This window comes from Emydura macquarii, unplaced genomic scaffold (genome assembly GCF_026122565.2).
Source record: "Emydura macquarii macquarii isolate MOO-44397 ecotype Brisbane River unplaced genomic scaffold, CSIRO-AGI_Emac_v2 contig_1363, whole genome shotgun sequence".
NCBI classification, from domain to species: Eukaryota; Metazoa; Chordata; order Testudines; family Chelidae; genus Emydura; species Emydura macquarii.
The window spans coordinates 1,676,447-1,703,681 of record NW_027131500.1 but is presented as its reverse complement, the minus strand read 5'-3'; the positions used below and the strand labels follow the sequence as shown (position 1 = coordinate 1,703,681).

General features: G+C 41.2%; 1 protein-coding gene across 2 annotated transcripts in view; it reads right to left on the bottom strand.

Moving 5' to 3' along the window:
- Positions 1 to 1,259: 1,259 nt before the first annotated feature.
- Positions 1,260 to 27,235, bottom strand: part of ACSL1 (acyl-CoA synthetase long chain family member 1) — a 44,977-nt gene continuing 19,001 nt past the window's right edge. Inside the window, exons 10-20 of one of the 2 annotated variants that reach the window (XM_067551645.1) lie at positions 25,380 to 25,457; positions 20,452 to 20,586; positions 19,227 to 19,361; positions 17,898 to 17,993; positions 12,976 to 13,048; positions 11,856 to 11,944; positions 6,123 to 6,239; positions 4,873 to 5,016; positions 3,280 to 3,381; positions 3,114 to 3,185; positions 1,260 to 2,854 (exon numbers count right to left, since the gene is read on the bottom strand). In XM_067551645.1, coding sequence (XP_067407746.1) covers positions 2,714 to 2,854; positions 3,114 to 3,185; positions 3,280 to 3,381; positions 4,873 to 5,016; positions 6,123 to 6,239; positions 11,856 to 11,944; positions 12,976 to 13,048; positions 17,898 to 17,993; positions 19,227 to 19,361; positions 20,452 to 20,586; positions 25,380 to 25,457 — 1,182 coding nt within the window. In that variant the 3' untranslated portion in view covers positions 1,260 to 2,713. Of the gene's footprint in view, positions 2,855 to 3,113; positions 3,186 to 3,279; positions 3,382 to 4,872; positions 5,017 to 6,122; positions 6,240 to 11,855; positions 11,945 to 12,975; positions 13,049 to 17,897; positions 17,994 to 19,226; positions 19,362 to 20,451; positions 20,587 to 25,249; positions 25,328 to 25,379; positions 25,458 to 27,235 lie in introns of both variants that reach the window. The other variant, XM_067551646.1, reaches the window with a different exon arrangement.

Genomic DNA, 27,235 nt, shown 5'->3' with positions numbered 1-27,235 from the left:
TAGACACATTTAAGTGAGGCAGTTGTCCTGTTACTGCTATCTGATATTTAGTAACGCTGAGTTGCGAACAGATCTATAGTTTGCAAACCTGAACAAGTGAGACACCTAGTAGACAGGCAGATATTCTTGCTGTTTGCATCCTGAAAGGAACTCTCTTCTGGACTTAGATGCAGGTTGCCATGCATGCCCTGATCTCACCCAGGCATTAAGTTTCTCTCACGTGGGCCAGATTGGAAAAAAGTGCTGAGACACCACTGTTAAGCCGCTCACTAACCTCCCAGTGCCCTATGTATATATTGAACCAGAGTGACAGGAACTCTGCAGGTGTTTCCCAAGACACTCCCAGATGGTAGCAGTTTCACCACCACCAGCTGGTTAACAAAGCACTCTGCAAGAGAAGTACAGTGCCACTTTACAGTAGTCGCATCAAATCTCCTCCCCCCCATATCTGCAGATGAGTGGGCACCACTTTGCTAAGATACTCAGGACAGCTATAGCAGGAATATCAGCACTGACACCTGATCTCCCATCCTTATATCTCCCACCATGGAGTGTGGTCTCCATTCCACACCTAGTTTAGAACCCAGATTGACAATGGTCAAGGAAGAGAGTCGACTAGATAGAAAGTTGGAAGACCCCTATTCACCTTTTTAAAAAAAAAAAAAAAAAAGGGGGGGGGGTTTAGAGACTATTAAGGTGTTATGAAGTGTCATAAGAGAACAAGATTCACCTTAGCAATGACAACTTGTATGTCAAACTTCAGCCCTATGTGGTTTTGACAACCGTGATTGCCAAAGGTTTATATTTAAGAATGGAATCTAATCAGTATTCATTCCTACAGAATAGGACAGTAAACTATTTGCAAGCAAGTTGAGATTAGAGAAGGTATCTGAAGTCCTTTTGTGCTTCCTTTAAGGACGCAGAGTTACTTGCTTCATCAGCATAAAGAAAGTATGTTTAAGTAGCATGGTATATGCTCTTGTCTTAATGTCATAGGTACATTAAGCAAGAGCATATAGGTAGGTATCAGTAGACTAAGATGAGACGTTATCCTTGGGTGTCTGCAAAACTAAGGGACAAGTTTAAACAAGCAGAACTACCACTTCTATAGGAGAGAAATATTGAAAGAATGAAGATTCATTTCTTAAGACACCCAGATGTTTAGTTGGAGCTGTTGGCTGATTTATAGTCTAATTTCATGTTCTGTCAGCATGTTACTAGCTAGCATCTTACCTTGAGAAATAAGTGCTCCACTCAGATGAAATGCAGAAATATTTATTTTGGTTTCCTTCATTCATTTTGGAAATTGTTTTGGTTTATAAAACATAGAAATAGCCAACACTAAGCAAACATTTGAACTCCAATGTAACAAATTACTTGATATTTCAAGTGTATTGATTTGGATGTATGCAATTAGGGTACACATGAAGATATTATACTGAATAATGCATTACAATCACAAATCTTAGTGCAAACCTTGTGCTTGTATTTTACATATATCCATGTTTCCAAAGAACAGTAATTAATGCTAGTGATAAACATTTATAACAAGGCTTATTTTTTGCCAATTTTCCAAATGAAGAGTGGACTAACATTTTATTTATGCAATTTTTACACTATATGTGGGAATTTGTTCAGGGGAAAAAAAGATCTAACTACCTTGTGTGAACACATCTCCTCTGCTGGCTTGTCTGAATACTTCCAATTGGTACAAAGTGAGTGATAGAAAAAAAAAATTCCTGCTCCCACCCATTTCAGATCAAGGTACTCATTTACTCAATTACTCATACATTAATCAGACAGCTGAAGGAGTATGACAAAAGCTATTCTGTGTATAGAGCACCTGGCATGTTAATGGAACAAAGCAGAAAAAGATACAGTAGGTGCCCACTGCAGGAGTCAAGTGGCTAGTGCAAGGTGTATATTTATCTGGCCATTAGCACAGCCCAACCTCTTGAATGGTTTCCCCTCTTTAAACTCCAGCTTGTTTCAGAGTTTGGATAGATTTATTTACACAACTATGTCTGAAGCTTTTTAAATAGTTTTTGCCATGTTGATGAATTAGTTGCATCCACATTCCTAGTACAGAAAAATTAGACTAATTGAGAGAGCCAATATTGCATCATTCACATCTTGAACACCAATCAAGGGCGAATATCCCTGTGCAACTTCTAGCTTAAACAAGAGTAAGCTTCTGAGTTCTCTTCAACGGGGCACACAGAAGGGAGTCTCAACTGTCTAACCCAATTTTAGGGCTAATTCAAGAATCAGCATTATCAGCTACAGCTTTTTGTTTGATGATGACTGTTTTCCCCTGAAGTACAATACTGAGACTTCTCCAATATGTTAAATCCTTTGGAGTTAACAGTTGCAAAGTATACTGCAGACAGTGAACATGCTGGCAATAAGAAACCTTAACTCCTTGGTTAACAAGAGTCACATTTTTGGCTGAGGAAGTCTTAAATAACTTAATCATAGTTACATTTACAGTTTAAGGCTAATTTTGGAAATTGTAGACCATAACAATGATCTGCAACACAACTGGACAGTAAGGCAATGTTCCATTTCTTCAAAATTCCTATGGCAAGTACCCATTTGTGTACAAGTTAATGATTGCAGTTTCCTTCTCAATGTTTGCTGTAGTCATTACAAATATGAAGGCCAACAGTAGACCCTGGATGTTTGCCATTGTCTTCAACCCGTTTTTCCTCAGTTACATCCTGATATTGTTATAGAGTTCATCTATCTGTGACTTGAAGTATTTTTGTAGTTCTCGTCTCTTTGCTTTCAGTGTTGGTGTCAACAAGCCATTTTCTACTGAAAACATCTCTGTGTATAGGGCAATGCCTTTGACCTGGAAAATGAACAGCTATTAGCCTAAACTCACTTTTACTTTGAGTGCATCCCATAGTAGAAAGGGCTTCACAAAATGTGCAACAGTGTACAGATATAATACATTTAGCAGATCACTTAGAAGGATGAAGAATGTTAGTTAAAAGCAGTTTTTGCATAATCAGATTATGTAGTATTGATATATGTTGAGAGAGCCAGGTTATGAATGAAAGTTGAGTTCAATTCCAATTGCACAAAATGCTACAGTGAGAGTTTCTCACCTGTTCAAAGGACTTCAAACCAGATTCTTTCCCAACCTTCGACATATCTTCCAGAATATGTTTTCTGAGGTCCTACCAAGATTCAAAGAGATTGTATTATCTATTTTGCATTCTACAGGTTAGAGAGACTTGAAGAGATCGATGGACTCAAATTTAGAGCACCTACCTTGTTTTTGCATAGTTCTTCATATGAACCTTCGAATCCCCTTTTCTTGGCCCAGTTAGGCAAAGTCTCTGCATCTGGTACTACAATAGCTATTAAGAAGGCCTACAAAATAAAGCACAAATTTGCTGAACACCACATTTAATAGAAGTTCCTGGAAGCTCCCAGTGCCCACTGATTATTAAAGTGTTGATCTGTGTGTAGACTAACAAATCTAAAATGACCTTTACTTCCCAGAATTTTTTGCAATGTGTCAGCATTTTATGTTGGTCATGACTTTCATATCCAGCTGTCTACATTTAGAAGCTGGAGGCAGTTACCCTGCTTTAAGGGCAGCATGTTTGAAGGATACTATTCAAAGCCCACACTTCTAGATGAAATATTTACAAAGTTTTAATACTTGAAGCCCAGTTTAGAATAGTCTGTTTCCCCTTTAGAAATGCTGCTTAGGTTGCAAACCTTTCAGTAGTACCCAAAACTAGATTACTTTGGTTCCACTGTCTAGTCTGACAGATTCCTAAATACCCCAAGAGAACCTGCTTCAATACGGAAATAAAACTCCATCCAACTGCACACCCTTAGTTGTCACTTACCATCCCACAGTGGAACCCAAAGTATCAAGCAACTACAACCCATGCTTGTGGGGACCACATCCCGACAGAAATCCCTCCTGAACTCCCTCTTCTAGACTTCAAGAACTAACCCCAACCTCTCTAAACTCATCAGAAGCAAGCTCCCCACAGACCAGGACACTAACTCAAAGCAGCCTCAGACCCTGCCAGAACAGATGCAAAACCTGTAGGCCTAACTCCACTGCTCTGATGATCAAAACCTTCTCTGCTCACCTTTCAAAATCCCTGGATCCTATGCATACTTGTCACATGTGGCATACTACATCCAGTGCACTAAATGCCCCAAGAACTATATGGGTTAAACAAGCCTAATCTCTATGCTCTCAAATTAACTCACAGAAAAATTACAGAAGACAAAAGACAGCTGTGGGTGAACACATCACAAAATGATCACTATATCTGACCTCAGTTCTCATCCTCAAAAGGAAACTTGCACACCTTCAAAAGATGAGCCAGAGATCTTAAATTCATAACTTGGCTAGATACTAAAAATCATTGACTGAATAGAGGCATTGGATTTATGGTTTATTACAACAATCTATAACCCACAACAGTCCCCTCCCCTCACCCCAGCTTCCTTCCCATGACACAAGGGGTATTAACTGGTCACTCACTTCTAATGGTCCCTAGAAACACATTAACTACTTATGCTAAACAATCTGTTCCACCTTGTATTTAGCTGACACGGAGTACATTTCCCAGACCTGAAGCACTGTGTAAGCCTGAAAGTTGGTCTCTTACCAACAGAAGTTGTTCCAATTAAGATCTTGCCTCACCCACTTTGTCTCTTAGATCTGGAGTAAGTTATGTAAGTGATGCAGTTAGGGCATCAAATCTGAATTTAGAGTCAAATATAGCAACCAGGAGAATTAGTTACAAGATTCTAACCAACTGTCAGTTTTTAAAAAGGGAGATTGCTTTGAAAACCAGCTAGAGGCAAGTGCTAGGTATGAAGGAGACCTACCTGCAAGCTTTCTCCGTAGACAAACACCTGAGCAACCGGTTCACTTCTCATATATACATTTTCTATTTTCTCTGGTGCTATGTACTCTCCTTGTGCAAGTTTGAATATGTGTTTTTTCCGGTCGATGATCTTTAAGGTACCATTCTGTGGGTAAAGAGAATTTTATTTATTCTTCTTTACAAAAGGCAGGCTTTTATGAGCCTTGTATGAGCTTTACAAATACTATGGCAGATTAAATACCAGTAAGGTCAATACTTAGAGTGGCCCAAGAACCAACTGGTAATCCTATCAATGTTAATTCATTCCAAGTCTGTAACTGGAATAATTTTTGCCTGAATGTACTCAGGATTTAGAGACTGTTCTGATTTTTACTGACTATTTAACAGAGGTCACATGGTACTCACTGTTTAAATACCACTCTAAGGAAGATAGACAAGCCATTCAAATTATTAGGCTAGATAATGGATCTAGAGTGTCTAGCTCACTGAAGCCTTATCTGAGGCTAGAGGGAGGGGAAAAAAGGAGTGGAAACTGTCATTTGTCCCTGCATATTTATGCAGAGCTTCAATGCTGACACTACCAATAATCCATTTTCTGGCTCCAATCATTGAATCTTTCCTTAGTATACAGGTGAGATTCAGTACCAGTTGTAAGCACTACATGTATGCTCTGATTTATTTCCCCTCACCTTATTATATTTGATGGATGTTTTCATCCAAGAAAACAGACCTAAACCCATCTTGACAAGTTGCAAGAGGTTTCTTAAAGGACAGAGTGGTTTTGACTTCGTTAGCCATAGTATTGAACATACGTATGCATTTCCCTCTAGCACTATAGGACATTTGGACCTGTGGTACCCAATATAAAAACTTCAAAAATTGAAAGTATCAGTCTTCAATATTGCAAGTCTCATATTTGGAGTAAAGAAAGGTAATTCTTGAGGCATTTTGCTGAAGTCTCCTGAAGAGCATCATACAGTGGGCAGACTGGGGTACGGCTATTTTTATCTTCTGATAGGAACAAAGTGCGAGCCACTTTTATACTGTTTCAAACTTCACTTATAGTATTTCGCAGCAGAATAGCTCAAAGCACCTTTGCAAACATGAACTGAGCCCCAGCCCTATGGAAGGTGGTTTTATCCCCATATTAAACATTTGCAGGTTTAGGCCTCTTGGGCAACTCAGCCATTGACATTCAACAGACGCAGTTCATTTTACTAAAGCACATTTAAGCAATACAAGCAGACTTACAGGTAGCCATTTTCCAATATCTCCTGTGTGGAGCCAGCCATCTTTGTCTAGAGCTTCTGCTGTTTTTTCTGGATCCTTCAAGTAGCCTTGAAATACATTTGGCCCTTTCACACACACCTGAATGAGTTTATCAAGAAAGTTAGTAATTAAGTCATTTGTGGAGAAAAAACAGTTCTCAAAGGAAGCTCCTGTTTCCCCATTTGTCACTAGAAGTACCAGAATGGAGTAAGTTTATAAATTAGCCACAAATTGTCAATCCAGCTCCAAGTGAAGGAGGGACTATGTGGGGTGAGTGAGTTTGTCGTCTATAGTGTGCATGTTTGTTGCCTGACTGAAGTCTATTGTGTGGTCTGTTTGGGGGACCGTGTGCTGATTCTAGTGGCCTGGTGGCAAGGCTGGGAACTTCTTAACAAGACTTTTGGCACCCATCAACCCTGAACTAGGGGAGCAGGGCTACTCAGGGAGAACCAGTGTCTAAAATGCTCATTCCTAAGTGACCAGAGGAACTAGTTAACGGGAGTAGAAGGGTAGATACACTTCATTAATATTCTGTAAACTAAAGACACCACCCTTTCCCCCCCCCGATAAACAGAAAAAGCTGCAGGAGTAAAAAGAGAATGCAGACAGAAGTCCAGCAACTGAGTGGGGGCTATCCAGTTTATTGCCCTAAATGCAACATGTCTGAATACATGCCCTATGGGTGGTGGTATATGTGTGCCTTCGGTGCCAGCAGCTCCTTTCTAGCCCTCAGAGACTGTGTACGGGCTTTAGAGACCAGAGTGATTGAACCATCCCATAGTTGGGACCCTCCTTCCAGATGTCATGATATCTTCTCACACTGAGGATACCTCTCCAGAGGAGGGAACGCCAGTTATTAGGAAGAGACAGGTAACAGTAATGGGGGACTATAATTAGAAACAGATAGTGGGTTTGATGACCAGGAGAACCACATGGTGACTTGCAGGCTTGGTGTGAAGGTTGTGGATCTCTTGGGACAGCTAGACAGATGCACGTGTAGTGCTGGGGAGGAGCCAGTGGTCGTAGTACATGTAGGTACCAATGACAGGCAAGGATATGAGAGGTCCTGGGGGCCAAATTTAGCCTGCTAGGTAAGGGATTGAAATCCAGGACCGCCTCAGTAGCATTCTCTGAAACGCTTCCAGTCCACACGCAAGGCCTGTAGACAGGCAGAACTGCAGGTTCTCACTGCAGAGATGAGATGGTGTAGGGAGGAGGGGTTTATATTAGGAACTGGGGAACCTTTTGGGAAAAGGGGAGCCTAGACAGGAAGGATGGGTTCCACCTAAACCAAAATGGAACTGGATGGCAGGCATGTAAAATTAAAAAGGTTGTAGAGCAGTTTTTAAACTAAGGGCTGGGGGAAAGTAGACAGCTGCAGAGGTTCAGACAGACAGCCCTTAGGGGAGATCTATTAATAGAGATTCTCTGTCTTAGAGAAGAGGAGAGGATGGAAGAGGATAAAATATGGGTAGGGTCTGATGAGAAAATAAAAAAAGTCCCATTCAATCACATCACAATGGCAGACAGCTAAATAATGACAATTTAAGTACTTGTATACAAATGCTAGAAGTCTAAATACTAAGATGGGTGAAGTAGAGTGCCTCCTTGTGACATGCTGTACCCCATGTACACTCTTATGGTGTGATTTCTGTATCGTTCATCTTCACCCTTACACTGTGTATTATGTGATGCAAAGTATGCCATGTAAGGTGTTTTTTGAATGCTCATGACATACTGAACATTATTGTTATGGTAGCACATTTCCTGCAATCTCATGTACAGATATGAATCTCTGCTATGTCATGTCCCCAAATGTGTGTCTCACATGGCTTTAATAGATACCAACAAACACAAAGCTGTGTTTCCACGCCCTGCAGAGGCATGCATACAGGAACAATGGACTGGCCTAACCATCTTTGAGGACTTTGGCTCAAGAGGGAAAAATCAGACATGGATGATCACCTGACCCAGGGGGTGTCGAGGAAACTTGTTAAAAGCGGAGGCATCTTTGTCTGGGGGCTCTCCCCTGGAATCCATCTTCTAAGCAACACCAAAAACTGAGAATCTACCCACAGGGAGGGGGAGCCTGGTTGCAAGAGGCATCGCAACCGGCCTGTGTGGAAAGCTGAATACAGACTGAAATATTATTCTTAGATTAAGATGCGAGTTATCTTTTAGTTCATTGTGATTAACTCCTTGGCATTAATAATCTGACTTCGATTCACTTAAAATCTCACTGTAATCAATAAGCTTATTTGTTTGTCTTATATAAGAGTGCATGTGGATTGAATGTGCGCAGAGACCTCCCTGAGAGTTGCAGAGCTCAATTTCTATGATAAATTGACAGAGAAATGTAAATGATCTTGCAAGGCGCAGTGTGCAGCATCGAACCTTGCAAGACTGCAGTTCCCGGGGTTGCATCTGGGACTGGGGGTGTTGGGGGGGGTGTGTGTGTGTGTGTGTGTCTATCCTATGAGTGGCTAGCCAGAAATGTTCCTTCACTAGGCCAGGGACTGATTACTCATAGGAAGCTGGGCATGGGTGGTTCACACAGCAAAGCGGGGTAAGTTGGGGTCCAGGAGTGAGGAATTGGGGTGACAGCTACACACCAGTCCAGACTGCAGGGGGGAGGAACGTCACTTGTATTAAGTGAGGATCTTGATAAAATAGGCATCACAGATTTGGTGGAATGAGGATAATCAATGGGACACCAGTAATACCAGGGTACAAGATATATTGGAAGGACAGAATAGGTCATGCTGGTGGGGGAGTGGCACTATGTGAAAGAAAGCATAGAGTCAAATGAAGTAAAAATCTTAAGTGAATCAAACTATGCCAGAAAATATCTATGGATAGTAATTCCATGCTTAATAATAATATAGCAGTAGGGATATACCAATGACCACCTGACTAGGATGGTGATGGGGACTGAAATGCTCAGGGAGATTAGAAAGTCTATAAAAATAAAAAAACCTCAATAATAGTGGGGTATTTCAACTGTCCCCATATTGATTGAGTATGTCACCTCAGGACAGGATAAAGATATAAAGTTTGACACCTTAAATGACTGCTTCTTGGAGCAGCTAGTCCTGGAACCCACAAGAGGAGGACTAACTCAAGAATTACCTCTAAGTGGAGCACAGGATCTGGTTCAAGAGGTGAATATAGCTGAATCACTTGGTAATAGTGACAAAAACATAATACAATTTAACATCTGGGAGGGGGGCAAGGAGGGGGAACACACCAAAGCAGTCCTCCAAAGTAGCATTTAATTTCAGAAGGGGGAACGACACAAAAATGAGGACGTTAAAGAGAAATTAAAAAGGTACAGTGCCAAAAGTGAAATCCCTGCAAGCTGCATGGAAACTTTTTAAAGACACCATAATAGAGGCTCAATTTAAATGTATACCCAAAATTAAAAAAATATAGTAAGAGGATCAAAAAAGTGCCACCATAGCTAAACAAAGCTAAAGCAGCTGGATGCAAAAAAGCACCCTTTAAAAAGTAGAAGTTAGATCCTATCAAGGAAAACAGAAAGGAGCATAAACTCTGACAAATGAAGTGTAAAAATAGAATTAGGAAGGCCAAAGAATTTGAAGAACAGTTATTTGAGTCTCTGGCTAACAGCAAAAAATTTAAGTACATCAGAGACAGGAAGCCTGCTAAGCAACCAGTGGGGCCACTAGATGACTGAGATCCTAAAGGAGCACTCAAGGAAGAAAAGGCTATTGTGGAGAAAATAAATGAATTCTTTGCATTGGTCTTCAAGGCTGAGGATTGAGGGAGATTCCCAAATCTGAGCCATTCTTTTTAGGTGACAAATCTGAGGAGCTGTCCCAGACTGAAGGGTCATTAAATGAGGTTTTGGAACAAACTGATAAATTAAGCAGTAATAAGTCACCAGGACCAGATGGTATCCACCTATGAGTTCTAAAGGAACTCAAATGTGAAATTGCTGAACTAACGGTAACTATGGTATGTAACCTCTTATTTAAATCAGTTTTTGTACCAAATGACTGGAGGATAGCTAATGTGATACCAATTTTTAAAGAAAGAGCTCCAGAAGCAATCCAGGCTATTAAGCCTAACTTCACTACCAGGCAAATTGGTTGAAACTATAGTAAAGAACAGAATTGTCAGACAAACAATTTGTTGCGGAAGAGTCAGCATGGCTTTTGTAAAGGGAAATCATGCCTCACCAATCTGCTAGAATTCTTGGGGGGGGGGGGGGAGAAGAAGAAGAATCAACAAGCATGTAGACAAGGGTGATCCAGTGGAGATAGTGTACTTAGTTTTTCAGAAAGCCTTTGACAAAGTCCCTCACCAAAGGCTCTTAAGCAAAGTAAGTGGTAATGAGCTAAGAGGAAAGATCCTCTCCTGGATCACTAACTGGTTAAAAGATAGGAAACAAAGGGTAGGAATAAGTGGTCAGTTTTCAGAATGGAGAGAGTTAAATAGTGTTGTCCCCCAGGGGTCTGTACTGGGACCAGTACTGTTCAATATATTCATTAATGATCTGGAAAAAGGGGTAAACAGTGAGGTGGCAAAATTGGAAGATGAGAAAACTATTCAAGATAGTCAAGTCCAAAGCAGACAGCAAAATGCCAGATGAAATTCAATATTGATAAATGCAAAGTAAAGCACACTGGAAAACAATCCCAACTGTACATATAGAATGATGGGGTCTAAGTTAGCTGTTATCACTCTAGAAAGGCATCTTTGAGTCATATTATCTGAAAACATCCATTCAATGAGTAGCAGCAAACAAAAAAGCTAACAATGTTGGAAATTAGGAAAGGGATAGACAGGAAATATCGTATTGCCTCTTTATAAATCCATAATACGCCCACATCTTGAATACAGCGTGCAGATCTGGTCGCCCCATGTCAAAAAAGATCTTTGGAATTGGAAAAGGTACAGAAAAGGGCAACAAAAATGATTAAGGTACAGAACAGCTTCCATATGGAGGGAGAGATTAATAAGACGGACTTTTCAGCTTGAAAAAGGGATGACTAAGGGGGGATATGATAAAGATCTATAAAATCATGACTGGTGTGGAGAAACTAAATAAGGAAGTGTTATTTACTCCTTCTCCTAACACAAAAACTAGGGGTCACCAATGAAATTAATAGGCAGCAGGTTTAAAACAAACAAAAGGAAGTACATCTTCAAACAATGCAGTCAACCTGTGAAACTCCTTGCCAGAGGATGTTGTGAAGGCCAATACTATAACAGGGTTCAAAAAGAATTAGATAAGTTCATGAAGAACAGGTCCATCAATGGCTATTAGCCAAGACAAGCAGGGATTGCTGTTTGCCAGAGGCTGGCAATGGCCGATGAGATGGAACACTTGATTACCTGTCCTATTCATTCCCTTTGAAGCACCTGGCACTGGCCACTGTCAGAACATAGGATACTGGGGGTTAGATGGACCATTGGTCTGACCCAGTATTGCTGTTCTTATGTTCTTAACCTGCTCCAGTGTCATTGAGAGAGAATAGCTTGGATCTCCTGGTAGAGATCCATCATGTTTATGCAGCTAACAATCAAACACCAGTCAGAAGTAGACTAGGTGAGCTACTTTTGTCAAGCACCTATTAACCTCAGTAACTTCAAATATAAGACTATTTGATTTTAGCTCACTAGATGGCTAGAGAGGTTGCATAAGGAGGTTTCCAAAGAAGATTTTATAGACCCTTAAGCATTACTCACCTCACCCTCTCCTTTGACAGCAAAGTAATTCATTTCTTCTACATCAACAAGCTTTAAGAGATTGCAAGGCATTGGAGCTCCAACATGACCTATTAACAGAACAGATAGACTTAAATAGTGCATTTATGTTCAGGTTGCTTACCATACCCTTTCAAGTTTAGCGTTTTAGGAATAAAAAGTCTAAAAATACCAACACGTGTCAGTATATTTCTTAGGTCTGACAGACTTAATGTCATGCTGGGCAAGTCAAGGCCATCCTTCCTCACTTCACAGCCCATGCTGGCTAACAGAAGCCTGGAAAAACCGAATTTAAGAACAGGGGTGGCTGAGGTGGGGATGAACATATTGCAAGAAGAGTGCACCTTTTGTCACTGGGAATCTACAGAAGCATTATTACCACAAGGCAGTAGTTTGGGTTTTTCAAAGAATGGTCTAACACCGTATCATGATTTCACAGTGAAAACCAATTGAGACTTGTGGCTATAAAATGAGCTGCAGTGTCTTAATCTGGTCTAGACTTAAGTCCTGTTGGGACATGAACTTTTACATCAAACATATCCAGAGTCTGATCCCAACATGAAGTGCAAGTTCTCCCTCAGGATATGGAGAATGCCCTTTCAGAAGCAAGCTAGGACACTTGACACTGAAGTCACTGCAACTTCAGATTTAAGGCTATTTGATTTTAGCTCACCAGATGGCTCGAGGTTGTAACTACATCAGAGAACAGGAAAAACACTTATCTGCTTTGAGAGAAACAAGTACTGTACCAGTGTTTCAAATGGTATGTTTGTAGACACCAGATTCAAATTCTCTACACAATTTTATAGGAACTAGACAATGTACAGAAAAAGAACATTATGACCCACGTTTTAACTTTCCTTAAAGCCATAGAAAAAAAGTCTTCTGTTACAAGACTGAACCATTATGTTCACATCCAGTTATAGGTGGGCAGCTTGCTTCAAGTGAAGTCTCTCCTATTGCACTTGAGAACTAAAGTAGTCTGTTACTATACTGCAGGGACAGCTTTAAGGACAGTTAAGTGACCATGTAAGTGATTACCACAACATCTGGAACAAATGACTAAAGTAGTTCACTCAAAAGAAAATTAGAGAAGCCATACCAGCGGTCCAGTCACCAGGTATTGTCAGGGAGCATCCAGCTGTGCATTCAGTTTGTCCATAGCCTTCGTAGAACTATTCAATTGAAACAAAAGTAAGAGACCTTGTTCAAGGGACCTTGACATCTGTCAATTTATAGTTTCAATTTTAAAGTAAAATAGAGAAATTGTAATTTGATCTTTAGTTCTGTACAGTTCAACTTAGAGTTGAGTGTAGCATATTTAGATTACAAATTACAAGAGGGAAGCTGCCAAGTTCAAATATTACTTGATACCATCTATTGCAATTGTGTTTTAAAACTCTAACTTGAAGTGTCACAAGTGGGAAGTAATGAAGTACCTATACACTTCATACAAGCACTAAGAATGGTATGCTGTGCTCAAGTTGAGTGGAGCTCTTCAGAAGATGCAGGTGCATTACAGCATTAGTAAATTAAGCCTTATGACACCAAGAGGCAGAAAGTAACTATTTTAAAAATAGAAAAGAAGGCCTGTCGACCAGCATTACAAATCCTGCACAAGATGATTTAGTCCCAGTCAAAACCATTTTCAGAAATTGACTAAACATGGAGGAAATGGAGGTTACTTACCTGTAGTAACTGGAGGTTTTGACATGTGGTCCCTATTTGTATTCCACCTGAGGGATGGGTATGCCTGAGACCGGAGATTTAGAACTAATAGTGTTCATTGATATGTGTGTGTGTACAGCTACTCTCCTTGTGCTCTGAACAGGGGGCATAAGGGGCAGTATTGACCAACACCTCCATTTCCTTCTTTTACTGGAAAAAAAGAGGGGGAAGGAAGGTGGGTAGTGGAATACAGATCGGGACCAGACATCTTGAAGAGCCTCCAGTCACAGGTAATTAACCTCCATTACTTCAAGTGCTGGTTTCTGCATATATTCCACATGTGGGTGATTGATAAGCAGTATTCAGACGAGGAGGGTGACAATGCAATTGGTATAGATGTCTAACACTGCTGATACCACAGCTGCATCTGCCAAAAGCCTGAACTAGGGTGTAATGTTTTGCAAAAGGCATGGTTAGGACTAAGTAGCTGCCTTACAAATGTCTGGTATTGTAAGGTCTCAGAGCTACTGTAGAGGTTACTTATGCTCTTGTAAAGTGGGCTCTCACCCCATGTTGGGGAGGAATACCTGCCAACTGAAACACTGAATAATGCATCCAGAAATCCACTTAGAGTGTCTCTGGACTGATAATGCAACCGTGCTGCTATAGCAGCAAGTAGTCTGTTTTCCTAATTCGTTTAGTTCTTGCAGATAAAAGGATCAAGGCCAGTTTCATGTGGAGGGAGTGCAGCCTCTTTTCACTGTAAGCATCAGTATTCTTTCCACAAACCTCAGAGAAATGTTGGTTCATGTGAAAACTGAAGATTAGCTTGGGATGAGGTTTGGGTGGAAATAATGAAGGGGCACTTTCTATGAAATATGGTGTATGGCAGGTCAGCCATGAATGCTCCTAGTTTGCTCACCTGTCCGGCTAAGGTGATAGAAGCTAAAACAGCAACCTTCATGGAAAGATTTGACAGAACATGCAGCCCTTGGTTCAAAGACTGGTCTGGTAAGAGCTCAGAGCACCAGGTTGAGGTCCCACTGTTGTGTGTGCTTCATCACTGATGGGAAGGTGCTGACGACATCTTTCAGGAATCAAATAGTGGAAGGGCAAGTAAAGAGAGCAACCCTCAACTGGAGGATGGAGGGCACTTATTTCTGCCAGGTGGGCCTTCAGCAAACTAACAGAAAGCCCCAACACTGAGGGACAGTCTTAAAAAACCCAAAATACTTGCCGATTCTGTTGTCACCAGGTACAGAAACACCTCCTTTTTGCTATATAGCAGAAAATAGTCTTCCCTAGAAAAATTCTGTGATTGAGGATAGTTCAAGTGGCTTCTGAACATGAATGTTCTAGGTCTCATACCCATCCAAATATCAGCCTGTGAAATGAAAAGTCTGGGTTGGGATGTTTGATCCTGCCCTTCTGAGTCAGATCTGGAAAGAGCTGAATATAGATGGGAATATAGGATAACATTTGTAGAAGGTCTACAAAGCAAAATTGTCTGGGCCAATTGGGTGCGATAAGGATCCCCCTGGTCCTGTTGTGGTGAATTTTTGGAGACCCTGGGTAGCAGGTGGATGGGGAGGAAAGGCATATTTTAGATGGTCCATTCAGGATAACCCCTGGAGTCTTACCCTAAGGCTACTCTGGACCAGAAGAGAATGTTTGGAGGTGAAAAGATCAAGATTCTGTACCCCACTGGGTGAAGATTTTGGTCATGACAGAATTGCTCTAGATGCAAAATCAACTTCAAGCAGCAGTGGACACAGCTTTCTTAGACACCAACCAATGAGGGCCTAGAACTGAGCCCCATCTTCCTGGGGAAGTTGGTCTCTGAATTCTAGAAAAAAAAAAATCACTTGCTAATAGTATTGCTAGTTAGCAAATCAATTGGAGACTAGCTGATGAATACTTTACTCCCCAAGAGATCAAGGCATTTAGTGCCTTTGTCAGGTGGAGCAGACTTCGTGCTATATCATGGAGCTCTCTGTAGCTGCCTGCGCCACTATGCAGTTGAACAATGGGTGGGTAAAGAAGAACTCCAGCCCTTTAGCTTGCATGAAAACATTTTTCAAGCCTTTCCAGGATAAGGGTATGGGAGGCAGAGGCCCACAGAGACCCATGGATTCCAAAATGGAAGTGGGAGGGCCACAGGGTTGTAGGATGTCAAATAGACCATGTTTGTCCTGGACCTCCTCAAGAGGTAGCTAAACTCCAAACAACACCTGTTAACAGTTCTTGGCACAGAGTGTGATCATCAGGCAGGGAAGAGAATGATGGAGCAACTGTCTGAACAGGTGAGGAGGATGACACATCTGTTAAGACTGGTGGATCCAGTTTGACTTCTTCCTCTGAACTCTGACAGAGCTAGTTGGTATTGGCTGGTAGAAGTGGGTTGGTGAGATTTTTGCACAGATCCATATAATCTCTTTAAATAAATTCCAAGGAGTACAACAAGGCCAATACAAAGGATCAACCCGGCCACCTCCACCCCACAGGCATAGAGTACCTATGGTTCCCTCGGTAGCTGTAACGAGAAGGACACTCCAAGTTCTCCTATGGTTCTGTCTGGGCTGGATTCCCCTGGGGGAAGGCTTGGCTGGAGAACTGGATATGTCCAGTGAAGAGGTAGCTCCTGTTCCACCATTGGAAGAACTGTGACTGCAAATCAGAGGGAAGAGTAGAATCCACTTCTCCTCAAACTGGTTTCTGCAATTGAAGTGTTGAAGGAGGGCCAGGCCAGATAAGAGGGAATTAAGGATAGGACACAGAGTGAAAATATCCTCTGGTGAGATAAATGGTTCAGTCCTTCCTGAACCAATGGACATTAATTGCCTCAAATCTCTGGTCTTAGTTGCAGTGGGGCTCATGTGTACTGTGTGTGAAATAAACCAGCACTTGTTCAAGTTTGGATTTGGCAAAGTTATTGTTTCCTGGAGTTTTTCTGAAGAGTGCTTACTCCAATAGAAGCTATTTAGTAGGAGTAAAATAGGTGTGATTTCCCCCAACCCAAAAAATTCTAAATTGCATAAAATAGTAGTGCTACAGCTTTACTAATTTTAAGAGGCCCTGGAGGGTCTTGTCATGAGCACGTCTACTTTTTTTGCACATTAAATCTTCATTCTTCTGAGTCAGGATCCCACAAAGCCAGAGCTTCAGGAATCCTGCATCCTCCCTCTGTGTTCTTCCCCTTCCCCATTTGCTGCTGACAAGCTGAAGTTCAGTAGCAGAAAGATGAAACACTGAACCCAACTTGGCCAGGTTAAGATGGTTTTTGCTGACTGCCAATTGCCAGCCAACTACAGTTCCACCTAAGCTGAGGGCACTATACTCCTGCCACATTGGCAAGTGTAGTTGTACTCTATGTGGCATTCCCTTCATAGATTCCAAGGCGAGAAGGAACCATTGTGATTATCTAGTCTGAACTCCTTTATAGCAGAGGCCATAGAACAGCCCCAAAACTCCTAGAGCATACCTTTTAGAAAGATATCCAATCTTTATTTAAAAGTAGTCAGTGACAGAATCCTCCATGACCCTTAGTAAATTGTTCCAATTGTTAATTACTTACTGTTAAAAAAAAATGCACCTTATTTCCAGCCCGAATGTGTCTTGTTTCAGCTTCTAGCCACTGGTTTGTGTTATACCTTTCTCTGCTAAACTGAAGGGCCCGTTGTTTCCAGTGGGAAATAGAGGTAAAACACACACCTCTATTCCTACTCAATTCCTCTGTCTAAGGGAGTGGGGTTTTAAACTGCCAGCCTTCCAAATGCTCCCAGAGTTAAACTGGGATATTTCAGCCTCACTGACACTAGTTACCCAGATCCAACTGAAGTGTTCAAGGTTTAGTTAGCATATACTCCAATTACAAGGAAATCCAGCCAGAATTTTATATGCAAGGGCTTTTATTTAGAAGAGCGACTTGGAAACTAGTCACATTTGATATGGAGTGGGGAAAAAAAACCCCATGGAATCTCATGCCACCATTGAGTATCTTTTCATAATACAAAGACATTTTAAGGGTACTGCTATGGATGCCAACACACCAGAGAAAGCAGTAGGATTATTAGAGAGATCCAGTGAGTTGTGAATTTTGAGAGGTGTAGTTTATAAATATGTCCTTCTGCCTCAGCCTTCAGGTACAATTCCAAAGATTAATCATTAGACATTTTTCAGTAGAATCAGTGTACCAGGCATGCTCCATTACTGGAATATATTGCATTAGAGCTAATTGACCAAAATAGCAAAATTCTTAAGAACTCATGTTGCAAGCTCTTGATGAGTATATTTCTAGCCAGTATTTAGTACTCAGACCTGTATGCATGCAATTTAAACTCTGAAACCTCAACTCACCTGACAACCAAGAGCTGCTCTTAGGAAGGTCAACACACTTGCAGACACAGGAGCTGCTCCAGTGATCATTAGTCTTACCTTCCCTCCAAGACTTGCCTAAAAAGAGACAGACACAGTATTCTAGACACTAACAACATTTTAGTGAGTTTCAGAAGACCTTCTCCCACCAATAAGAGTCACCAGAGAAACCATAGCGCTAGGCACCCCTGTCTAGTTTTAAAAGGTATCCTGGCCTAGAAGAATAACCTTTTTATCATGTGCATTATCCTTTTGTACTAAACTCAGTTATTTGCAGCCACTTTCTGCAATCACTACCCACAAAGACAACACTATGCTGTTACTGCACGCAGTCTACAGAGTCCTATGCCATGGCTCCACTGTGGAGTTTGGCTTTGCAGCAGTCATACTGTAGGGAGGATGGGAGAGAGTGAAACTGCTCTGGTTAACCATGCTAGACATGTTACAGTACGGGGAGGAACAATCAGTGGCACAGGTCATCTGGGATTAAAATGGATCTTCAATACTATGCAAAACAACTTACTTGGAGTTTCACATACATATGTAGCCATGGGTTCTGACACTTGACTGGCCAATACATCCTTTATCCAAACTGAAAACAGTCCCAGCTAATCACCTCACTCAAAATGATGTGAATAATTATGGTCTGACGCCTACAGCTAAATTATTAGAAAGTGCTTTGGAGACCAATATCAAGGCCACTAGACAAATCCCTTAGATATTGCTAAACATTCAGTTAGGATGCTGGTAGGAAGTTTCACAGTTTAAGCATTTCAGAGAGCCTAGACAATCCACTATTAGAGAAAGGATAATCAAGATTTGAGGCCTTTGTACAGCACACAGCAATCAATATTCATTGTAGAGAAAAGAAAGATTACTCAGATATTCTGCGCTATTTGTTCACCTCTCTGAATCAAGATTTGTGTTTTAGGACAGCACTTTTCACACTTCATTGCACCGTGACCCCCTTTGGCCCCCAAAAAATTACTACACTACCCTGGGGAGGGGGGGGGCCTGAGGGGGAAGCCTGTAACCTGACCCTTGCCACCCAGGGCTGAACTGGGCTTCAGCACAGGGCAGTGGGACTCAGGCTTCGGCTACAGTCCCAGGCCCCAGCAAGTCTAACACCAGCCCTGGCAACCCTATTAAAATGGGGTCATGACCCACTTTGGGGTCCCGACCCACAGTTTGAGAACAGCTATTTTAGAAGAACCTATTTCATAATGTTTCTTTGCATTAGAACTAGTAAGAAGTAATTTTCCAATTTATAACCAGAGAATTATGGGTGAGCAGAGACAGCATCAAGCATACCTGTATTTTGCGGAAAATCAGTTTATCCCACAGACTGTTCTTTCTAATTATGCCACTTCTAAGTTCTGCTTCTTTCCTCTTGGAAGCAAAGTCCAGGATCCACCTTTTAAGTGAAGTATTGGCTTGTCCAAAGATCTAATATGAATGGAGTTAAATCTTGTATTAGAAAGTTCATAAGATACTGTTCCTTCATTCTTATGGCAAAGCACATTAAAAAAAAAAAAAAAAAAAAAACTTTCTAAAAAGGTGAATTTTCCTCAGAAGCCTTAGAGAAATATCTTGTCCCAGATGGGAAGCCTAAGAGCTTATCTACATTACTATTTAATTCATGACAAGCTGGGGTGACTCTACCATGCATTAGCCAGATCTGCACTAAGTACAGTAGAACCTCAGAATTACAAACACCTCAGGAACAGAGGGTGTTCGTAACTCTGAAATGTTCGTAACTCTGAATAAAATGTTATGGTGGTTTTTTCAGAAGTTTACAACTGAACATTAACTTAAAACAGCTTTGAAACACTACAATGCAGAAGAAAAATGCTGCTTTTTTTTTTTTTTTTTTTTTTTTAAAAGTAGTTTACATTTAACAGTACTGTATTTGCTTTTTTTTCCTCTCTGCAGCTGCCTGATTGTGTGTACTTCTGGTTCCAAATGAGGTGTGTGGTTGACTGGTCAGTTTAACTCTGGTGTTTGTAACTGAGTTTCTACTGTATTCACATGGACCCTGTGACCTGGACCAGCAGTTCCTTAGTGTACTTTGCTTTACCCTGCTTTGAAACCAGGGTAGATTAAAATACATTAAAGAACTTTTGGTCCAGGTCAGCAGGGCCCATGTGAACACTTGGCACACATCAGGCCAGCGTGGGGTAGATTTACCCCCCTGCTTGCCATGACTTAAGTATTTATGGAGCTAAGCCCTAAGTGACTTGCTCAAAGCCACACAGCAGTACAGTTCTGCTAGTAACTAGAACCCAGGTCCGACTCAGTCCAGTCTCCACCAGATGTGCTGCCTCTTTGGAGATATCTAACACAGTCAACCTTTAACTACCGTGTCAATCCTTAGAAAGTTAGGTTAATAATATTGTATATGGAGGCACATGTTTTAGACATTAATGACCCATCCCAGATTTTGGTAGCTAGCTAGTCCTACCCCACTACTGGCGCCGTCTTCGGAAAGTGGTTTTCAGTTTAATTTGATCAAGTTATAGATTAATGCTAAACTTACTTTGTCAAACATTCTGTTCAGCAATCTTGGCACTACAGGAAATACCGTTGGCTGCAGTGTTTTCAAGTCATCCATAAGTAGTCTGATGTCCCCCTGGAAGAATCCTATCCGAGCTCCATGGCAGAGAATCACACACTGTTAAGAGTAAAATTCTTTTAATACATGAGCAAGAAACATTTAGAGCAGGTTAAACTGATGATCCAGTATTTTATCTAGTCTTGGCAGCTTCCACTCCACCCATACTAAGTCCACCTTAAGGTGTCCCAATTGTTACAGTGGGACTGAAGTGGTGGCAGTGGGAGGGAGCTTCTGGAGAAGTGTTTCAGGTCAGGGTAGCCAGTTTGGGGTAGGACAGGAAAGATGAAGCATCAACGGAGACTGGCAGCTGCAGAGGTAGGCCAGAGACCTTAAGACAGTGGGATAAAGCATGGGGGAGGAGCGTAGTTGCAGAAGTGAGCCACAGTGGCTGCAGAGCACTGGCCAGGTAGGCAAGTGATGGCAAGTACTGAAAAGCAGGCAGTGGCAAAGCAGTACTTCTGACTACAGCCAGTCTAGACCCATCTATTAAAATACTGAAACCAAATACGAAGCACTCTGTTCCCATTTACTTTGCTTCACTACTGAAGGGCAAGAAATTCCCATGTCTGCACTTAGGGTAGCATTTTCAGTCTGACAATATGGAGTCAGTCAATCTTCACCACTTGTTTTATTCTTTTGCACTTTGGTTTTCCATTCTTCTGTGGAACAGGGGAGGATTCGAAGGGGGGAGATATGGTAAGTGGTCCAGGTGTGCCTGGGACAATTCTGGCAACAGAGGAGAAATGTTTTTCTCAAGGAGGGGGAAGGGAAGAGTAGGCAAGCTCACCCTCTTTTGGGCTGAAAATGGAAAAGGAAATAGGACTACATTGAACTGTGTTTAACCTCTCTAATCCCAACCCCCTGTTATGGTTTACCCTGTATCTGTATGGCCCCCCCCCCTTTTAGGCGTCTCCCTACCAGATTATTGCTGGTCTCTACCTTCCTCCTCAGCTGTTGTCTATGCTTGTCTTTCCTTGTCCTCAGATTTGTCTGTTCTCTTCTCCCCCCACATCTGCAACATAGTATCTTGGGCTCAACATCCCTCACCCTCTACCCATGCTCTTCCACTATATGGTGCATTCTTCCTCTGCACATCTGTTCAGGCAGACACCAAATCACCTGCATAAGGTGGCAGTGCATTCAGCCTGCCAGGTTCATTGGTTTACAATCCCTTCAAGTGGCCAGAGTCTGCCGGGGTTTAGAAGACTCAACCAGCTTTTCAATGTGGACCGAGCACTGAGACAGGTGACAAAAACAGGACATTCCTGTTTCAGAAATATCAGGTCACCCTCTCTGCAACAGTGGGTGGTTTCTCCCCTCACTAGCAACTGAAAGCCCTCCTGTTTCCACTCGAAGTCTCCTGTACTCTACGCCAAATGCAGAGTCCCACTGCCCCTCTGCTGCCAACTCCTTCCCACACTGGACCGTCTTTTTCAAGTACTCCTACTGGATGGCCAACAGCCAAGTTGCTGCGTACTCAGCAGCAAGAGTCTACTGCTGGCTGCCAGGGCCCTTCCAGTTAAAGTGACATCCTGTGATGTATGGAAAGAGGGTAGAGAAGCAGGAACAGACCTACCTAGTGCTCAGGCTGTAAAGGGAGAGGAGGAAAGTGTTGGGATTAAGACTGTAGCACTCCTGATGGCTGCTGCACACTTCACATTAGCCAGCTTAATTAAGACTCAGAGCAAAAACATTTGCTAGTTTCCTCTACCTTGTCGCAAGCAATCTGCTAATAAAAGTTTCTTACTTCAGTGTGGTTTCATCTAGAAGCCACTCAGTCTTTCAGCCATTACTTACCACTATCCTGAAGACAGCAAATGTTGCAACTACTACTACCACCTCATACCACAATGATTATAGTACATTAGCATAGCTAACCTGTCTTGTCAATTGTTTGCTTACTGTTAGTTATTTCAGGTGATGTACCTATAAGGGATGGCAAGACGCCATTTTTCTTTCAATGACTTTTCCCACTTACTGTCCCCAGCCAACTGAGTGAGGGATTTTAAAGATTGCTGGGCTAGAACAGCTATTGTCTGGAATGATGCCTTCTCAATTTTCCCCATGCCTGAATGAGTTAAGGTGTTCTTATTAATCATTTAGAGTGGTGTGTGTTATAGTGGGGCTAACTATTAGTCAAGTGGTAGCCCAGTGAGCTGCTACACGTGCAATCGAAGTTAGACGCCAACACTGGCGGGAACAAATGAAAGTCTGCATTCCCCCAGCACAAGATTGTGATGAATGGCTGCCTGGGTAGCTTATGTAGATTTTATGTTTGGAGGTGGTAACAGTGATCTCATCCTGGAAAAGCTTTTCAGCTACTGAAGTACTGAAGATAGAAATATAAGACAGCACCACCTTTCCTATATCTGAAAATGGGAGGTAGGTTAGGTTTCAGTCTAGAGCTGTTGGATGCACTGTTCAAGTAGAAATCTAACTGCCACCCACCACTGTGAAATTTGGGATACAGATCTGAATTTCAGAATTTCTGAGCTCCAAATTATGTTTCCTTAAACAAAGGAAGAGTTAGAAATTGAAAGCCATAACTCTGCTTACTAAATTCCTTCTAAATGCATTCAATCAGTGTGTCTGTCAAGACAACTTAAAGCAGAGTACTCTTACAAATACCTGGACTACATAGCACTCAAGGACATACTGTAGAAAGATAGGTTTACACAGCTAACCAGATGTAGATAGGAAGTTGAAGTTTCCTAAATCTTCAGAACATTCATGATTCTGCAAGCCACTACAGACTGCTGAACTCTGAGAAAGCCAGGAACAGCCAGTTCAGATAGTTGGCTCTAGCGAGGTGACTGCTACACTTCAAGTGAGAATATAAAAGCATTGGTAGAACTGAGCTTCAGTAACTACTAGTCAATTCCACAGTGGTAATCTCTTCATGCTGAATCAGTTCCCATCCCCTCTAAGAATACTCCCCCTATTCCCCTCACAGCACAGCACCAGCACTCCTAGCCTTTGCATTCTAAACATTAACAGACGTTTAGAGTTAATATTGCAACTCAACCAAGGGAAAGGCCTTCTTGATTTTTAAACTGCAACGGACATCTGAAAGCTGGAAAAAAGGAGGTGAGTGAACCCAACTCCAAAGTTGGAAATAAGACTCTGATAGTCCAAACTTCTAACTGCCTTCGTAACACCTGCCCACCCTCATTTTATAACAGCTTGGTACACCAAGTCACTGGTATGCAGACTATTCATATATTGTCTACTCAGGAAGACCAGATAGCATGTGTAAAAAAATCAGGACTTTTTTGGGGTGGCGTATAGTTACATATATAGGATAAAGACCCTAATATCAGGACAGTCCTGATAATATTGGGATGTCTGGTCACCCTACCTCTACACCACCACCATAGTTCTGTACGGTGTGCACTATCATTTATTTGGTCCACCTAGTCTCCACTTCAGCCTCCCTTCACTAAGCAGGGTCAAGAGTTGTGGTCACAGCATAGGACTGAATCTTAAGGTTTCAGTTCTACTCTGGGGTCAGTCACAGAATTTGTGCAGCATTTACTAAGTTGCTTGGCCTCATCTGCAAAATGGAGTATACTGGTTCCCTTCATGGTTGGTGGTGTTGAAGATAGATAATGGTATGTTTTATGCATTCCAAAACACTGCACTTCAAACAGTAGCCTTGGATAGTTTTGGCTTTTATTAAGTTTAACTCCTCCCAAACCCATGCATAATTTACTGTACCACATTAAGTTCCAGGCAATTCCTCCTTGCCTCACATCTATGAATATGGGTAGCAGTATTTACCTGCCTAATGGTGGTAGAGAAGCTTAATTAGATGTAGGGTGTTGTAAGGGCAGAGTATTAAGGCCAATTAGGGACATAAGGATTAGGACTTAGGTTTTCCAGTTTCCACCCCTGTGCTCAATCCTCTAGACTACATATGATCTAGAGGATATCCCCTCTTGCTTGAAATTTAGGGAGCCAGCATCTTCTCATTTCAGTCTTCTTACAGGCTCTGGCTTCTGCCATGTGTGCCATAACTATATTAGATAGCCACTGCTGGTCTTTGAGAACTTGCATTACAACAGTCGCATGACGTTCCATGAATATGGAGTATTCACGTGATTTAGCAAGCTTGTATCCACGTTAGCATTTGTGTAATTGAGAACTCAGTGAAACCCATAATCCAGACTAATTTTATTAACAGAGATCTGTCAAATCCCTTACCCCAAAATTAGGGGCTCTGAGACTTTGCCAGAATACTAGACAGCATGGCCTACCAGCTCCAAGTTTCATTAGCCATTTTAAAAGCCAATGAAAAAACCTCCAATTACAAGAATTGCACTTCTGGAAAGAATGGAGGAACTTGTCCATTATGAGACCAAAAGCAAAAATCCCATCATCACTTCCTGGAAATGGGATTCTTGGAACTGGTAGTGTTTTTCTATTGAGTTTAAGTTAAATTTGCATAATTTGAGAGCATAACTATTAGCAGATTATTATGGCTAGGTCACGATCATTGCAAATTAAAAGCGAGGCATTTCAATGCAGCACCAGTTGAGTTGGAGAATGAGTCCCAGCCAGCATAAGTATTTTGAAAGAAGATATAATGATTCCTTATACAGTTTTCTTAAACTTACTCTTGAAATTACCTTTTCAGTAAAACTAAAGCTTGCAGTTAACAGGGAAATTAAATACCCAATACTCAGATTATCCGGACAATTTGCTTTCTTCAGACACTTACCTGAACTAGTCTTTCAAACATGTGTGCAAGAGGCAAAAAGGAAACGTGTGTGTCACTGGGGCTCAAGACACATGCATTCTGCAAAAAAGTGAGATTTCTGAATAGTTATGTAGTACATGTTGATTCCTACCTCCACAATTCTTTCAAACATATGGGCCAGGGGCAAGAATGAGATCAGAACATCTTCTGTATCAGGAAGGATTGCTTTCTGCAAGTGAAAATGCCAAGCAGGATAGAAGAGAGATAATTAAATTTAATTTTCACAGTAATTATAATTTGTAGTACAAAGGTTTATTGCCACACTTCTCAACTATAGCGCACAACCCAGACTCAAATTTATTTTATTTTATTTGTAAAAGGTATTCTCATCCTTTAAATACTTGGACAAAACAAAGAAATTTCAGAATAGCATAGGGAGGTTTTTTTGGTTTGTTTTGTTTTTTAAAATCAAATGTTGGACAGATTTGAGTTCTGACTTTTGGCTTACTGTTGACACATGTACAATTCAGAATGATCCATTTTCTTATTCCACAGGATAGAAGTTATTTTTGTGATAAAGAGTAGTTAGGTATTCAGAAGCTTATGTGCATATTGAAAAGAATCAGATTAAAGCTGTGCACCTTGGGTAGGAAGCAACATTTTTTATTCCACTCAGATTTTCCTCAATTTGCCATAAATACAGTACAATACCAATAGCTAGCTAAAGCACAGTAAACAGAAGCGGTGCACAAGCCATCACAGTTCCACAGTATAGCTTGCAACAGTTGTCCATTCTTGTCAGCCCAAGACCTCTAGTTCCAACTTGCAGACTGGAGGTTGGATACTTAATGGAAAATTTTTACCATGATATAAACAGATATTTACTGTTAATGTTTCTACAAAACCCCCTAACATTTTTGTCCTTTTAAAAAAAAGCAGTATAATAATTGATCAAAAGGAAACACCATCTTATTGAATAATTTTGCTATTTCAAAACAAACAAAAATCACAATTTAAAATTGCCTCACTAACTAGTCATCCTGGAACAGGCAGTTACTTCCATTCTAATGAATATAGGTGTTTCAGTGTAGGGTTACTGATAGTTTAGTCTTCAAGACCACTAAAGGGGAACCTGATAAGTTTCAAATAGTTTATGAAAGGGACAATGATCAGTTCTCCATGTCCACTGAAGGTAGGGCAACTAGTATTGGGTTTAAATCTGCAGCAAGGGAGACTTTTTTTTTTTTAAATATCTAACTTAACTATAAGAATAGTGAAGTACTGGAATAGGTTACCAAGGGAGGTTGTGGAATCTCCATAACTGGAGGTTTAAGAACCGTTTAGTCTAGGAATCCTGCCTCAGTAAGGGGGGGAGGAGAGGAGGGATTAGATGATCACATGAGGTCCTTTTCAGCCCTACATTTCTTGAATTCTGTGAGAGCCCTCTCAAAGCCCCTCCTTTTCTTCAGCATTATGAATAGATTTAGTAGATTTGTACCACTCCTCTCCATTTGGCAGACTACAGGAAAGAGGAAAAAAATTATTCCTTGACAAGCTTTGGAGACCAGCTACCAGCTGACTTTGCTGCACATCTGTAAATCTACATCAATATGAAATGAGACCGTTATGCATCTCCAAAACCTCAAGGTGGGATTTTTGTGAGTACTCCGTGTTTAAACTAATTTATCACAGACTTCAATGGGATCAGAATGAAGAACACCTTTGAAAAAAGTCTCACCCTCAGACTATTTAACTGAAAAAAGTTTGTGTACTGGTTCGTTAATTTTGCCAAGGTAATATTTAAAAAGTATCAAGGTTGCATTTGTTGGACTGCATCTATATTTACATGATCCTGAAACGGTTTGCTTTGCTAGTCAAATTTGGGCTTTAATCAGTCTGCACCCTAAAGCAAAGATTTGCACCCAACAGCAAGTATGAACACAGTTGTTTCTTGCAGGCTCATGCACTTGCTTCTCTCAGAGTATGGACCATAGAAACAGGATGGCT